The following is a 14,740-nucleotide window of genomic DNA, read 5'->3' as shown; positions in this document are numbered from 1 at the left end:
TGTTTGTAGATGCTGTAACAATGAAGCTGAGCTGCACTGAAGTACCTCTTTATGTAAGTTCTACAACATTAGGCTTTTGCCCTAAGAGGCTCTTTCTTTTCGATAACAGCTTATTCAAGGCAGAATGAATGAAACAGAAAGCTGTTCTCTGGTTGACTGAGACTTTAGGCCGCTGAAAGTTGCTTTCTAATTCAGGCGTTTCTGGGGATAATGCTCTTTGAATGTTATGGCTCCCATTGCTGAAGTCAGTTTAAAATTCCCTTCATGGTCATTATTTTAGATTTTCTTAATTTCAGTACTTAGAAACATAGATAATACTTCGGGAGCTACTCCATAGTTTAAAGTTGCAACTGTGTTTCTGCTATAAACCCAAATTTTTCATTGTCCCCCCCCCACCTTTTCCTTCCTCATCATATACAAAAGTCCTCTCAGTCTCAAAATTGGTAGTTTATATTTGGGGCTAAGGAACAGTTTTTCAACAAAATGTGGAGCGATTGGACAAGAAATTTTTGCATGATGACACCCTAAAAATAGATGCACTCACCAGAGTTCAAAAAGCCATCTGACTTTGAAGCAAAATAAGACATACAGTGAATAAAATTTAGTTTACTGGGCTCCTTACCTGTGATCTGGTGTCCAGGATGAAAAGTTAGAGGATTAAACTTTTAATTTCAAAAGTTATTAATGTTCAGATTTGTAATGGTGCTTTCTGCTGCAGCAAGCTTAATATTTGGTCATCAAAGGACTGCTGGAGTTCTGCTCTTTCATTAACAACAACAACATCTCTTTTCCTTGTAAATGTAGACCTCCAAATGTTGTAACCTGTTGAGAGCCTTATTGATGGAAGAAGGAGAAAATGGTTGCAAAAAGGCTTGCAGTGGGGATGATGAGCCTCCTAAAGCTCTCTGGGGTTCTCCTTTCCTGCAGACCTCAGAAAGTTCACAAGAAAGGGGGTATCCTTCTGATCCTCTTCTTTTCCAAGCCCCCTGCTCAGTCTAAGGGGCTGTAGAGAGCAGGGTTTGGATTGGTGGTTAGGGGCCAGGCATTCCCTCTTTCCTGTGGAGCTACTGAGCTTTTCAGGAGAGGAGAACCCGTAGTGAGCCTTAGGGGGGCTTATCAGCCCCCCTGCAGGCCTTAAGAGGGTTGCTGGGTTAATCCCCCAAACTTTAGAATCAGTGAGTGCCCATCACTATATTTGAGCTTTGGGAGGCTCATTGAAGGTCATCCTCAACCACACATAAACCTTAGTGGATTTCTTAGTCCCAGATAAGCCTATTTTGGCTATTTGGGCAGGGATGGTGTCAAGGTTCCTTCCCCACTCTGAACTCTAGGGTACAGATGTGGGGACCTGTATGAAAACCTCCTAAGCTTATTCTTACCGGCTTAGGTTAAACGCTGCCACCACCAAAGTGTTACACAAAGAACAGGGGAAGTGCCCACTTGGAAACGTCTTTCCCGCCCCCAAAAAATCCCCCCAAGCACTACACCCCCTTTCCTGGGAGAGGTTTGATAAATATCCTCACCAATTTGCATAGGTGAACACAGACCCAAACCCTTGGATCTTAAGAACAATGAAAAGGAATCAGGTTCTTAAAAGAAGAATTTTAATTGAAGAAAAAGTAAACAAATCACCTCTGTAAAATCTGAATGGTGAATACCTTACAGGGTAATCAGATTCAAAACATAGAGAATGCCTCTAGGCAAAGCCTTAAGTTACAAAAATATACAAAAACAGGAATATACATTCCATTCAGCACAACTTATTTTATCAGCCATTTAAACAAAACAGAATCTAACGCATATCTAGCTAGATTGCTTACTAACTTTTTACAGGAGTTCTGACCTGCATTCCTGCTCTGGTCCCAGCAAAAGCATCACACAGACAGAGAGAACCCTTTGTTTCTCCCCCTTCCAGCTTTGAAAGTATCTTGTCTCCTCATTGGTCATTTTGGTCAGGTGCTAGCGAGGTTATCTTAGCTTCTTAACCCTTTACAGGTGAAAGGGTTTTTCCTCTGTCCAGGAGGGATTTAAAGGTGTTTCCCCTTCCCTTTATATTTATGACAGATGGTGTCCCTAGTCTCTTTGGCCGGAAGCTGGGAATGGGTGATGGGATGGATCGCTTGATGATTACTTGTTCTGTTCATTCCCTCTGGGGCACCTGGCTTTGGTCACTGTTAGAAGCCAGGATACTGGGCTAGATGGACCTTTGGTCTAACCCAGTATGGCTATTCTTATGTTCTTATTGGAGGCCCCATGAGCATAATTTGGTTTGCAGTTGGACAGCTGCCAACTATTCCTCTGAGGCTTGCTGGGGTGGTGGTTGTGGTTTGGGAGGGCACTAAAGATTCCCGCCAGGATGAGTGATTGTGAGTTTTGCACTTCCTAGGATTAGTGGAGGGAGCTCCTGGAGCAGCTAGTGTCCTGATGAGTTTTGTAAGTCTCTCAGAAGCTGGAGTTCAAGACATCCCTGAATAGCCTATTAAGACTGGCATAGAGGGGTTGGGAGATGAAAATCTTCTAGGGCTCATGGAGGACCCTACTTGCCTCCTGGGGCCAATGGGAGAGAGAGATGGTTCCTATAAACTGTAGGTCTTGGGAACTCCCTGACAGACCTCTTGAGGCTCAACAGGAGGGTGGAGTCTATTTCTGTGCATCCCCCGTCAGATTCACAGGCGACAGGCTTCTTTCCTAAGGATCTTGCCAGTCATATTTTTCCCTGCCTGGATAATTTTCAATTTAGATCTGAAAACAACCAAAAAGTCTGTTCTATCCTCTATGAAGGAACCCTTGAATAAGGGTATTTTCTTTTAGCCAGGTCCAATTAGTGTACATGTGCTCTAATAGACGGAACTTCCAAGACGCAACTCCTGCCTTATTTGCATGGCTTTCATGGAAATCACAATCTAGTCAGTATTTAAATTAGATGTGAAATTAGTTCTTTTGTCCATTTTCATGAAGCAGTTTTCTGGCTTTTTGAGTTTGTCTGAAATACTCTGATTTTTGGTCTCTTAAGAAGACTCTGAAGAGGTGCCTGAGGTGAGTTTTTGCATTAATTAGAAAAATAATGGAAATAATTGAGTTTCTCTCTTTTGAAGGAGGTGGTGGTGGGGGGAGGGAAATGGGAGAGGGGGACACAGAATGAAAAATGATGATGCTTATATACTGAGCACATGTAACTTGAAAAATTCAGTGTTACATTGTAAGGTATTATGTCCAATAGGAGTAGAATTATTTTTAGCTCAATGTCTTCTCCACTCAGTCTGTTGGAGAATCTCACAATGAAAACTGGCAGAAAAGGAAAAACGCACTGGTTGTACTTCAAGACTGACTTATCTACTTCGTATTAGTAGAGCCCTGCAAATATGCAGATAGCTGTGCACCATTTTTGCGGCTGGTGGATCCGATGCAGATACAACCATGCAGGGCTCTATTTGCTAGTGGCACCTGGCCTGCGGCATCTGGCTTGGGCAACCCAGGGAGCGCAGCACACTCGGGGCTGGCAGCCAGTGGCTGGGACTGGGCAGCAGGTCGGAGTCGGGGCTGTCCAGCACCCACTCACCGCGTCACTTCCTGTCCAGCAGCTTGAGCCCCTTAGGGAGCACCAGTGTCCCCACCATGGCCTGGCCCGGCAGCACTGGCTGAGCACCTAGTCCTGGGCCTGGCCCTCTGGCTCCTGGGCAGCCAGGTGTGTCCCTGCCCATTGGGATTGGAGCAGGCGGGGCCCCGGTGCCCCACCCCTCTGCACCACTGTGAGGCAACACGCACTGCTGCTGCCATGTGCTGTCACTTGAGAGCCCCCAGGAGCAGCACGCGATGCAGTGCCCCTTTCCCCCAGCCCCCCGCTCCACGCTGCTCCTTCTCCTCGGGACCCTGCCCCTTACCCCCAGTCCCAACCCTCGCACTGCCTCTTCCCCACAAGACCCTGCCCCCCCACTCGCTTCTTTCCTCCTCGCCTCTCCGCTGCCTTCCCCCAGCTTCCCTCAACCCCTCATCCCCCCAGTCACTAGACCTTGTGAGACGGCTTGCAGCTTCAGTTGTGGATGTGGATACAGGTAAAAGACAGCTAGTGGATCGTGGGTCAGATTGCGGGTTGATCCTGGTGGATGCAGATCCACATTTTTGTATCTACGCTGGGCTCTACGTATTAGGGCTAAATGGGCCCATGGAGTGTTTGCTTTTCAAACTCTTTCCCATTATTTTTAGCATCTGTGTTCACTGGTATCCACTGGACTATACTGCCTATAATCTGAGAATATCTGAAGTAAATATAAGACCGCCTCAGTGATGTATTCTAATAATGAATAATAATAATTAGAACAGAATAATCATAGGGTACGTCTAGTATTATGTTATTCTGTTGTAACTCTAATAATCATGAAGTTCAGGTAGGAGGTGAATTTTTAACCACCTGTGTGCAAGCTATCATTAAAAGCCTTCAGGAGACTTATTGAGATTGGTATGTATAATGGAGTGTTATTTAGAATAGTCACTCAATACCTGAAATTCTTTGCAAGTCTAAGATCTTACCAGCATAGTATAGTCTAATCTGGTCAAATGAATAATGACTTCTGTTTATTTTTTGTTATTTAAAAGGAAATATATTCAGAAAAGTCAGTCAATGTTAGGTTATCTGATTTTATGTGAAGTATAATGAAATACATATGGTCCATGTTATTCCTCAGTTTGGAGAATGCATTATCTTGATACATTTTCCATATACATAATTTCAGTGACAGCAACAGGATCATAATCTAATTACCACACCTTTAAACGTCATGGTTTCAAAAATAAATTATAATGACAGAGAAAATTAGAGGTTTCAGGCACATGTTTTTCAGTTAATTGAAAGATCCGTTTCCAGCTCTCAAGAGCAAAGTATTATAGTCCACATTACAGAAGATTCCCTTGTAAACCACACAAATGTTCAGGATTACTCAAACCAATAACACCTGATTAATAAAATAACATCATGTGATTCTGGGTAGTCCATCTGTCCAATAATTAAGATATATCATTTGAGTCAATGTAGTTTTACAATGTAGGTAACTTGAACTTTTAATAGTATCTTTGTTTTCTTCTCTTAAAATTTATTATTTTAATTTTTATCTTGAACAGAGTAAAGTGACAGGGACAAAACCAGCATTTGATGAAACACATGCAAGATGTTAAAAGTAGGTCTGTCAAGTTATTAAAAAAATTAATCGTGATTAATCACACTGTTAAACAATAATAAAATACCATTTATTTAAATATTTTGGATGTTTTCTACATTTTCAAATATATTTATTTCAATTACAACATAGAATACAAAGTGTACAGTGCTCACTTTATATTTATTTTTGATTACAAGTTTTTGCACTGTAAAAAAATAAGAAATAGTTTTTTCAGTTCACCTAAATACAAATACTGTAGTGCAGTCTGTGTATCATGAAAGTTGAACTTACAAATATAGAATAATGTACAAACAAACTGCATTCAAAAATAGAACAATGTAAAATTTTGGCACCTGCAAGTCCACTCAGTCCTACTTCTTGTTCAGTCACTCAGATAAATAAATTTGTTTACATTTTCAGGAAATAATGCTGCCCACTTCTTGTTTACAATGTCACCTGAAAGTGAGAAGAGGTGTTCTCATGGCACTGTTGTAGCTGACATCACAAGATATTTATGTGCCAGATGCGCTAAAGATTCACATGTGCCTTCATGCTTCAACCACCATTCCAGGGGACATGTGTCCGTTCTGATGATTGGTTCTGCTCGAAAACCATCCAAAGCAGCGCAGACCGATGCATGTTCATTTTCATCATCTAGTCAGATGTCATCAGCAGAAGGTTGATTTTCCTTTTTGGTGGTCCATGTTCTGTAGTGTCCGCATCGGAGTGTTGCTCTTTTAAGGCATCTGAAAGCATGCTCCACACCTCGTCCCTCTCAGATTTTGGACGGCACTTCAGATTCTTAAACCTTGGGTCGTGTGCTGTGGCTAACTTTAGAAATCTCACATTGGTACCTTCTTTGCGTTTTGTCAAATCTGCAGTGAAAGTGTTCTTAAAATGAACAAAATGTATTGTGTCATTATCAGAGACTTCTGTAACATGAAACATATGGCAGAATGTGGGTAAAACAGAGCAGGGGACATACAATTCTCCTCCAAGGAGTTCAGTCACAAATTTAATTAACGCATTTTTTTTTAACAAGCATCATCAGCATGAAGACATGTTGTCTGGAATGGTGGCAGAAGCTTGAAGGGGTATACAAATGGTTAGCATATCTGGCACATAAATACCTTGCAATGCAGGCTACAAAAGTGCCATTGAAATGCCTGTTCTTGCTTTCTGGTGACATTGTAGATAAGAAGAGGACAGTATTATCTCCTCTAAATGTAAACAAATTTGTTTGTCTTAGTGATTGGCTGAACAAGAAGTAGGACTGAGTGGACTTGCAAGCTCTGAAGTTTTACATTGTTTTGTTTTTGAGTGCGGTTGTGTAACAAAAAAAATCTACATTTATAAATTGCACTTTCACAATAAAGAGATTGCACTATAGGACTTGAAAGAGGTGAATTGAAAAATACTATTTCTTTTTTTGTTTATCATTTTTACAGTGCAAATATTTGTAATAAAATATACACTTTGATTTCAGTTACAATATGGAATACAATATATATAAAAATGTAGAAGAACATCCAAAATATTTAATACATTTCAGTTGGTATTCTATTAACAGTGTGATTAAAACTGCAATTAATCATGATCAATTTTTTTGAGTGAATCGCGTGAGTTAACTGCAATTAATCGACAGCCTTACTTAAAAGGTTTGAAATAAGGGAAGTCTACTATAGTCCATAACTGAAAATAATTGCTAACCTACAAAAAAGCAAGTGGCTGCATATAAGAAGCCAGGCTTTTTATTTAGCAGTAAGTAGCTATTTTTTAGGAATGTTATTGATTCTCCACATTGATCTTTAAGCACTGGTAGAGTAAATACTTCAGAAATATTTCAGGAAGTGTCATGCTGCTATGGGGGAGAGACGGTCATGGGGACAGTAAAACTCACAGAACGGAGACAGAGGGCTCAGAGAAGTCTGTAAAGTACACTGCACTGAGACTCTGACAGATGCTGCACTCAGGGGGATGGGGTTTGGAGGACAGTGGAAGAGACAGGGGCATGTCCTTGAGATCTATCAGGAGAGAAAGCTCCAGTCTGGTAGGAGGGCTGCAGAACTGCATGGTGTCTCCCTCCCTTCTCACCTCCGACTGCACCTTACTCACTAGATACCTTTGGTCCTCAAAATGTGCTTTCCTGAAATACCATACTGCTGTTTTCTATGACCCTATCGCTTACTCTGCTGAATTGAACAAGCGTGGGTCATTGGTTCCAAGTTTCCCTTGGATTCTGACATTCTCTGTCAGTCCCCTTAGCTTATGTTTCTTGCATTATGGGAGGATGTTTGTAGTTTCTCAAAACTTTTCAAATGATTAGACGTACTTCCTTATTTAAAAACCAGACTTCCGGTGTTTGCCGGCTGTCCATTTAACATTATTCAGTGGTGACACTGTCATCTTTATTTATTTAAAGTACAGTTAGTCAGAAAAGTGAGTATGTAGAAATGATACATTCTTACTCAACAGACCTGCACCCTGCGTGTATCCACTGCCCTATATGCTTGCTTTAGGGCTTAAGGCCCTATGTTCCCCTCTGCTGATGTGCATGGAAGGGAACAAATTCCTATAAAAACCTGTTGGAAACTATTCAGGTAGTGCAGATGTGGTGGCGCCATTGTATGCTCCCCCTCCTCCCCTCAAGTCACTCCGGCCAGCTTTGAAGTCAGAGCTCTCCACAGGTTGTGGAGGAGGTATGCTGGGGCTGCAAAGGTGCTGGATAGGCTCTAAAGCTGTGTCTACACTTATGGGGCCTGTGAAGTACATACACTGCATGCCCCCCAGCCCAGGTATAAATAGTAGTGTAGACAGTACAGCTTAAGTGAATAGAGTAAAGACATGCCAGAACCTTAAGGTATATACCCTACACCGCTCCCTGCATGCCCAAGCTGAGCCTCCCTTGTCTACTCTGCTCTTTTTAGCAGGTAGTGTCCTGCTGACTCCCTGCAGTGGGGAAAGGCTCCGGCAGCAGGAAGCTGCTGGAGCCTTTGCCCGCCACTAAAAGACTCCAGCAGCAGGGCAGGTTCTGGTTGGCAGCGGCAGGGGGAAAGTCTCTGGCAGATTCTGGAGCCCTTTTCCCACTGCCAGAGCCTTTCACTGCTGTGTGTAGCTGCATACCACAGTGTGGATGCAGCCTGCCTTTTACTGCTGCATGTAGCTACATGTACCCTAGACGCCACCATCACCACTATACACAAGGCCTGAGGCACCATCAACTCACAAAGTTGCAGATATTTCCTTGTAGAACATAACAGTGCCCCAGTTTGTATAATCAAGCAGATTCACCTTCTGTGCTGTGAAATCCTCTTCTGCTTCTGCGAGGCTGTTCTCCAGAAGGAGCCATGTTGCTCCAGGGGAGAAGAGGCCAGGAGAGCAATTTGGAGATACTGGGTCTTTATGACAGGTTTCAGAGTAGCAGCCGTGTTAGTCTGTATTCACAAAGAGAAAAGGAGTACTAGTGACACCTTAGAGACTAACCAATTTATTTGAGCATAAGCTTTCGTGAGCTACAGCTCACTGTAGCTCACGAAAGCTTATGCTCTAATAAATTGGTTAGTCTCTAAGGTGCCACAAGTACTCCTTTTCTTTTTGCGAATACAGACTAACACGGCTGTTACTCTGAAACCTAAAAGGAGAGTGTCAACTTGAAATCTTGTCTAAAAAAAAAAAAAAGGAGTTAGCAGAAGCTTCAGGTACTACATCTGCCCCTTAGTTTCCCTGCCAATTTTTATGATTTTACAATCAAACTCTCCTATTTAAAAAAAAAAAATCCCATTCAGTTCTGCTGTATTAAAGACCCATGTAAGCAACAGAGGAAATTGGCTAACAGGCTATACCAGGCAAACAGTGAAACTGACCATTAGAGCTGGTCAAACTTTTTCTCACAATAAACTTTCCTGCTGGGAAATGTAGTCTTGTCAAAAAAGAAAAAAAAACACCAGAGAGACAATATAAACTTTTTTTTTTTATTAAAAAAGAAAATAAGATTTACCACTTGGATAAATGAAAATGAAAAATTTCATTCTGATTTGACCCTAAAAATAAATGCATTTGTTTTGTTTTGACAAGAAGGTCATTTCATTTTGGATTTTTGGAATCCACGTGTTTGTAAAAATGTGTTTCCCTTTCTGATTCTGATTTCTGATTCCCATTCGCTCACTTTTTTTATTCCCGCTCCTTTAGCTGTTAGAGGAAATTGTGGAAAGGCCCAGTTTTCACACTTTTTACTCTGTTCCAGCTGGTAAAAGTTAGAAAATGAAGTAAAATATTTCATTTTGTTTCAAAAGTCTGAAACAAAACGACGGTTTTTGTTTCGAAATATCATTTTAAATCAAAATTAAGTGTGCCATCTAGAACTCGCTCAGAGCATATGTAGACAATAGTGTGATTAAAATGCTACCAGCCATTAGCAGCCTGTTTGATGGAACTTTGCTGCTAGTGCAAGGGATGGGAAATTAGAAACAAAATGCTAATGTAGCCAAGATCTGTGTTGGCTGTTTTTCTCAGAAGTCAACATACGTATAGCCTATCCCTATAAAGGCATCTCTATATATTACAACTTACTTCAGTTAATTATACCTTGAGATACAATCTTCATTTCCTTCTGCAACGGTACAAGCATTTCAAAGTTCTTTTGATCTTTGATACCTTTTCAGAGGACGTTTCCTCTCTCCAGGGGTGCTTGGGCAAACACCTGGGCTAGTTAGGTTAATTAACTTCTTAATTATTTTCTTCTTTCAGGATATTTCTTTCTGGTAGGGTGAGTGGGCATAGTTAAGACCCAAACTGAAACCCATTACAGGTGTTTGTGAACAGGTACCTTTATAGTACATGGTATCGGAATAAGAACATACACAAAATTATGCCTGATTTTAAAAAAGTTAGTCGGTGGATCTTTTCCTAAAGATACGAGAAATGAAAAATGAAATAAAGGAAAAGTTACATCAGGGCTCCGCCCCAGGCCACCTGGGATAGAGAGTGAAAACAACAAATTCCTTGACTGACTTTCAAGGTTTTTGAAAGCACAGGCTGCCATACTCATGGGCAATTTTTAACTACCCAGATATCTGGTGGGTAAGAAACACAGCAAAACATGAGTCCACCAAGAGAATCCTTGCTTATGAAAAGGATCGTTTTGTGATCCAAAAAACACAGCATCATACCAGGGAGAAACGATAATGAGTCTACTCTTTGAGAGGGAGAAATTGATTGAAAAAGAGAGAGTAGGGAATTTTGGTACTAGTGACCATGAACTATATGAATTCATCATTATTTGTGTCACAGTAGTCTCTAGATGCCCCAGTCAGGGATCAGGGCCCCATTATACTAGGCACTTTACTCACATACAGTGAAAAATCTTACAAAATCTCCCCCCAAAAATCTTACAATCAAACTACAGTATAATAGGGAATGGATGTTAGATTTCAGGAAAGCACATTTCCCATTGACTTCAATGGGAATTTTGTCTGAACGAAAACTGAATGAAAAAGTGCATGAGGACTAAAGGAGATTACCCTTTGGACTGGATAACCAACTCCTTCAGAAAAATCACAGGGAAGAAGGAGGATGTCCATGAGAAGGGGGAAAAAATGGATATGATATAATTCCACACTTGCCATTTACAGTGAAAAATTGTGTAGGCAGCTTCCATTATACTTAGACCCATTTGGTAAATTAACTGCTGTTGTACATGTGAATAAATTAAACGTGAAAACATTTAGACACTTGTTTTCATATTAGCAGTTAAATGGTTTTGGATTAGTAAGAGGAGCCCCTCTTAGAAGGAACAGAGCCCATAGGAAGGGATGGTGAGCATAGGCGTCACAGTTCCTTGGAGTCACAGTTCCACCCAGATCTGTCCTATTATACTGGGGAGGGTAACTTGTGAGATCGCTTTATGGGGTGCAGCACACTTCTTCCCTCATGCTCCCACATGTCCACCCTATTCTTTTGGCAAGCACTTGAGGGGACAGTGCCATAACTCTGCCTACTCCCTGCCACCTTTCTCCTGGGAGACTGAGGGAGGCTCCTCTCTCCTTTCTGCTCCTGTGCTCAGCTATGTTAGGGCCAGATACAATTCTAGCCAATAGTTTGGATGTTCAACCAGCCCAAAGTAACTGTCATATTTAAGGGTGATTTCAAGCTGTACAAATGAAAACACTATTTAAAATGTGATGACCTTTTATAATGTATGTTAATCTCCCATTTACATTGACTGATGCATAGAGCCCCACTTGTGGGGCTTGATCCAGATCTGATTGAAACCAGTGAGTGTTGCTATTGACTGCTGGGTTGGGCCTTTAGTGGGTAGATGGGTTGGTGTGAACACAAAAGTGCAAACATCGTTATTGGCCTATGTTTATATGCAAAGTCACTGCCAAAATAAGACGTGCAGAGGAAATATATTTAGAACAATGGGATCTATTTTAAAAGAGAAGGAATTGGAGCTGACAAACCATGTCCCTCATCACCCTGACCACTTTGCTTGTATGGTGTATCCCTCTCCTCTCCCTTTTATTTAATATTTGGTCTTTAGATTGTAATCTCTGCAAGGCAGGGACTGTGTCGTCTTATGTATTTGTGCAGTGCGTAGCATATAGGGGCCCTAATAATTACTGGGGACTTTTAAAAACACATTATATAATAATAAATAATCAAGGTTATCCATTTACAATGAAGTAAACTGAAGACAATAATCTAACTAATGAGTCGTCTTAATTATTTCAGCTAATAGTAAAAATCAGAGGGCACATATCTCTTCATGGCCCTTTTGCAAATCAAAAAGAAAAAAAAAAGGGTCTCTGATGGTTGGCAGTAAAACAGGTGAAAATTAGGGAGATGGGGAATTTTCGAAATTCCTCTCCATTTTGCATTAAATATCATATTGATGGACACTTGCTGGCTGTTGTCAACAGCTCATTCATAAGGTTCTTGAGGTAGCTCTTTTGTTTCTTAGATATGTTTCTATACATTTTGTATGATTTAGTCTAGGTAGTGAGTTTTAGCTTTTATTGGTGTTGCGAGAAAGGAAAGGAGAAATCTTGAGTGATGCTTCTAATAATGAACAAGATTTCCCCCAAACTGTGTATTGAGTGGTGTAATGTTTAAAAACTGGTTTGATCACAGACAGAAAAATTGGGCTGGTTCGTCCAAGGCCTCCAGGTGAGCCCCATCTTCAGCCTGCAGCTCCACTGGAGTTAGGACCTGGCTGCCCTCTTCTCCAGCTATATTGATTACATCACCAAGCGGGAGAATCTGAAAACTCCCTGCTCCTTTCCCCTCAGCCTAGCTGCCATTTATACCTTTAGCAATGTGAATAGTGTTGTTTTATGCTGGGTTTTTTAAAAAGAGATTACAGGGAGAAGCTGGTCATTGAATATTTCGGAACGATTTAATGGGCACATCTGTCTGCTTTTATTCTTTAATAATTTTGTTAATGTTTGTGGTTGCTGTTTCTTCCCTGAGGCTGGACCATTAGCCTGTATTTTGAGTTTAAATAATGCTGACATAAAAGATCTTCTGAAGAGGTCAGGCAGCCTAAACAAGTCTGTAAGACACAGAGATCACTTGGCATGAGCCTTACATTTGGAGAAGTGGCTCCCGTGGGATCGGCTGTAGGTTGGTGGTTTTTAACCAGGCCTTTGTTATATGTCATATGTTCAGTTGTTTAGAACATAAAAGACATTTGTCTTTACCTTGTTGTAAAAATATCATTTTATGTTTTCTGAGCAACCATTTCCATTAAAGACTATTCCACACAGTGATGCCAATTCAAATATTACTTGGGGGAGAGAAAATTCAGGTCCCTCCTGCCCTCTGGCTGGGACCTTATTCTGGTCCCTGCTTGTTCCCTCCCCATCAGGGACCTCAGGTCTGCCTCGGCCAGGGAGTCTGCCCTCTCTCTTATCCACACGGTGCATGAGCTGGTGCCGCCAGGATTCCCATGCTCTCTGCCATATAGGAACAGACTCCCTGTATGCTAGGTTGCAATCCCATTTTGGCTTGGTGGTCTGGGCAGAGGTACAGCTAGGCCATATTTGAGTGTCATTGTGACCACATGCACCAGGTCGCAATGCCATTCACTGCAGTTTGCTCTGGCCGCCACTCTGTATGGAGGGGTGGCCGGGTCAAATTTCTGTGGCATTGTGACCATGCAGCTGGAGCAAAGCTTTGGATTGCTCTGGCAGCAGCATACTAATTTAGAATGGGACCATTGGTTAAAAGTGGTCAGGCAATGCCTTCCCGTCCCGTCTCCTTGACTTATGGAACTTTGAGCAAACCCAAAAATCTTGGGGTTAGGGGAGAGGGTGTTTGTTCCCCTCAGCCCTCCCTAATTAGCTCCACTGATTCCACAGTTGAATGCATCTGATGAAGTGAGCTGTAGCTCACGAAAGCTTATGCTCAAATAAATTTGTTAGTCTCTAAGGTGCCACAAGTACTCCTTTTCTTTTTACTTTCACTAAGTTTTCCTGGATGTTCAGCCTAAATTTCTGAAGTTTGTCCCAGTACTCCCAGTTATATCTCTGTGTATCACAATAAATAACTCCTCTCCATCCTTGAGGATTACACCTTTTGAATACTCATAAACTACTAGGTTTCCTTGCCATCACCTTACTTGACACTTGTACAAGTTGTACTCTAGGAACTTAAGCCCTCAATCTTCCATTATGTATTAATCCCTTCAGTATCCTGGTAATTTTTATTGCTGTGCTGTGATAAATCAGAGGGATTTCAGTGTTTAGCTGGTAATGTGATGCCCAGACTTGAGTGTAATATTCAGGGTGTCTCCACACCAGAGTCCTATGCAAGAGGTCTTGTTACCTTCTTGCTGCATGACACAGTGTCCACCGTTTTTGTGTGCAACCATAATTAATTGTAAATTCCTGTCTTGTTTGTTTGCGTACTAAATCTCTCCCAGCATAACTGCTCTACATGCAGAAGGAGTGACTGAGCAGTGAGGTGGAACAGCAGCCCAAAGCTGGAAGGAGCAGGGTGAAATAAGGGGTACACCAGTTTAAATGGGACTGATAGAGTGAGATAGGGCCAGGGCATCCCCAGGTTGTGGGAAGATGGTGCTGTGGAGAGTTAATAGCTGGGTAGCAGTTGGTAATTAGGGATGGGGGTTTGACAGTTGGAATCAGGACCAAAGAGGGAACTTGGGGGTTGGGTTGTGGTGAGGAGTTTGCTTTTCTTCTGCCACTTTACTTTCCCTGAAAGCATTACGTGATCTCATTTGTTGTCTTACTTTTGTTTGTTGCATTTTCAGCACAAATTTTATTTTAACCTCAGACCTTTGACACTGTGGGAATGTCTTCACTGCAGCATTAACTGGAGCTATCTATGCTTGAGTTACTTCTCTCAAGTTAGCCTGGCTCGAGTGAGGGCAGCTGCACAGAGAAATAACACTCGAGCTGTCCTGGACACTCACTCATGTGTGGCACTAAGACTTCTGGGGGCTTTTCCTATGAGTTTTTTTGCACTGCAGTAAGTTGAGCAGCTCTATTATTTTTTTCCCAGTGAATTGTGGGAGAACTTGTCTGTCCTTTCCGTGCACATGGAGAATTGTGGGAAGAGTTTGGAGG

General features: G+C 41.7%; 1 protein-coding gene across 8 annotated transcripts in view; it reads left to right on the top strand.

Moving 5' to 3' along the window:
- ARHGEF28 (Rho guanine nucleotide exchange factor 28) overlaps positions 1–14,740 on the top strand; it is a 194,482-nt gene that overhangs the window by 14,131 nt on the left and 165,611 nt on the right. For all 8 annotated transcript variants that reach the window (XM_073344266.1, XM_073344268.1, XM_073344263.1 and 5 more), the window contains exon 2: positions 10–53. In XM_073344266.1, the coding sequence (XP_073200367.1) occupies positions 21–53 (33 nt within the window). In that variant the 5' untranslated portion in view covers positions 10–20. The remainder of the gene's footprint in view (positions 1–9; positions 54–14,740) is intronic.

This window comes from Lepidochelys kempii, chromosome 5 (genome assembly GCF_965140265.1).
Source record: "Lepidochelys kempii isolate rLepKem1 chromosome 5, rLepKem1.hap2, whole genome shotgun sequence".
Lineage (NCBI taxonomy): Eukaryota > Metazoa > Chordata > Testudines > Cheloniidae > Lepidochelys > Lepidochelys kempii.
Note: the sequence above shows the minus strand (reverse complement) of the source record. Positions and strands in the feature narration are given on the sequence as shown.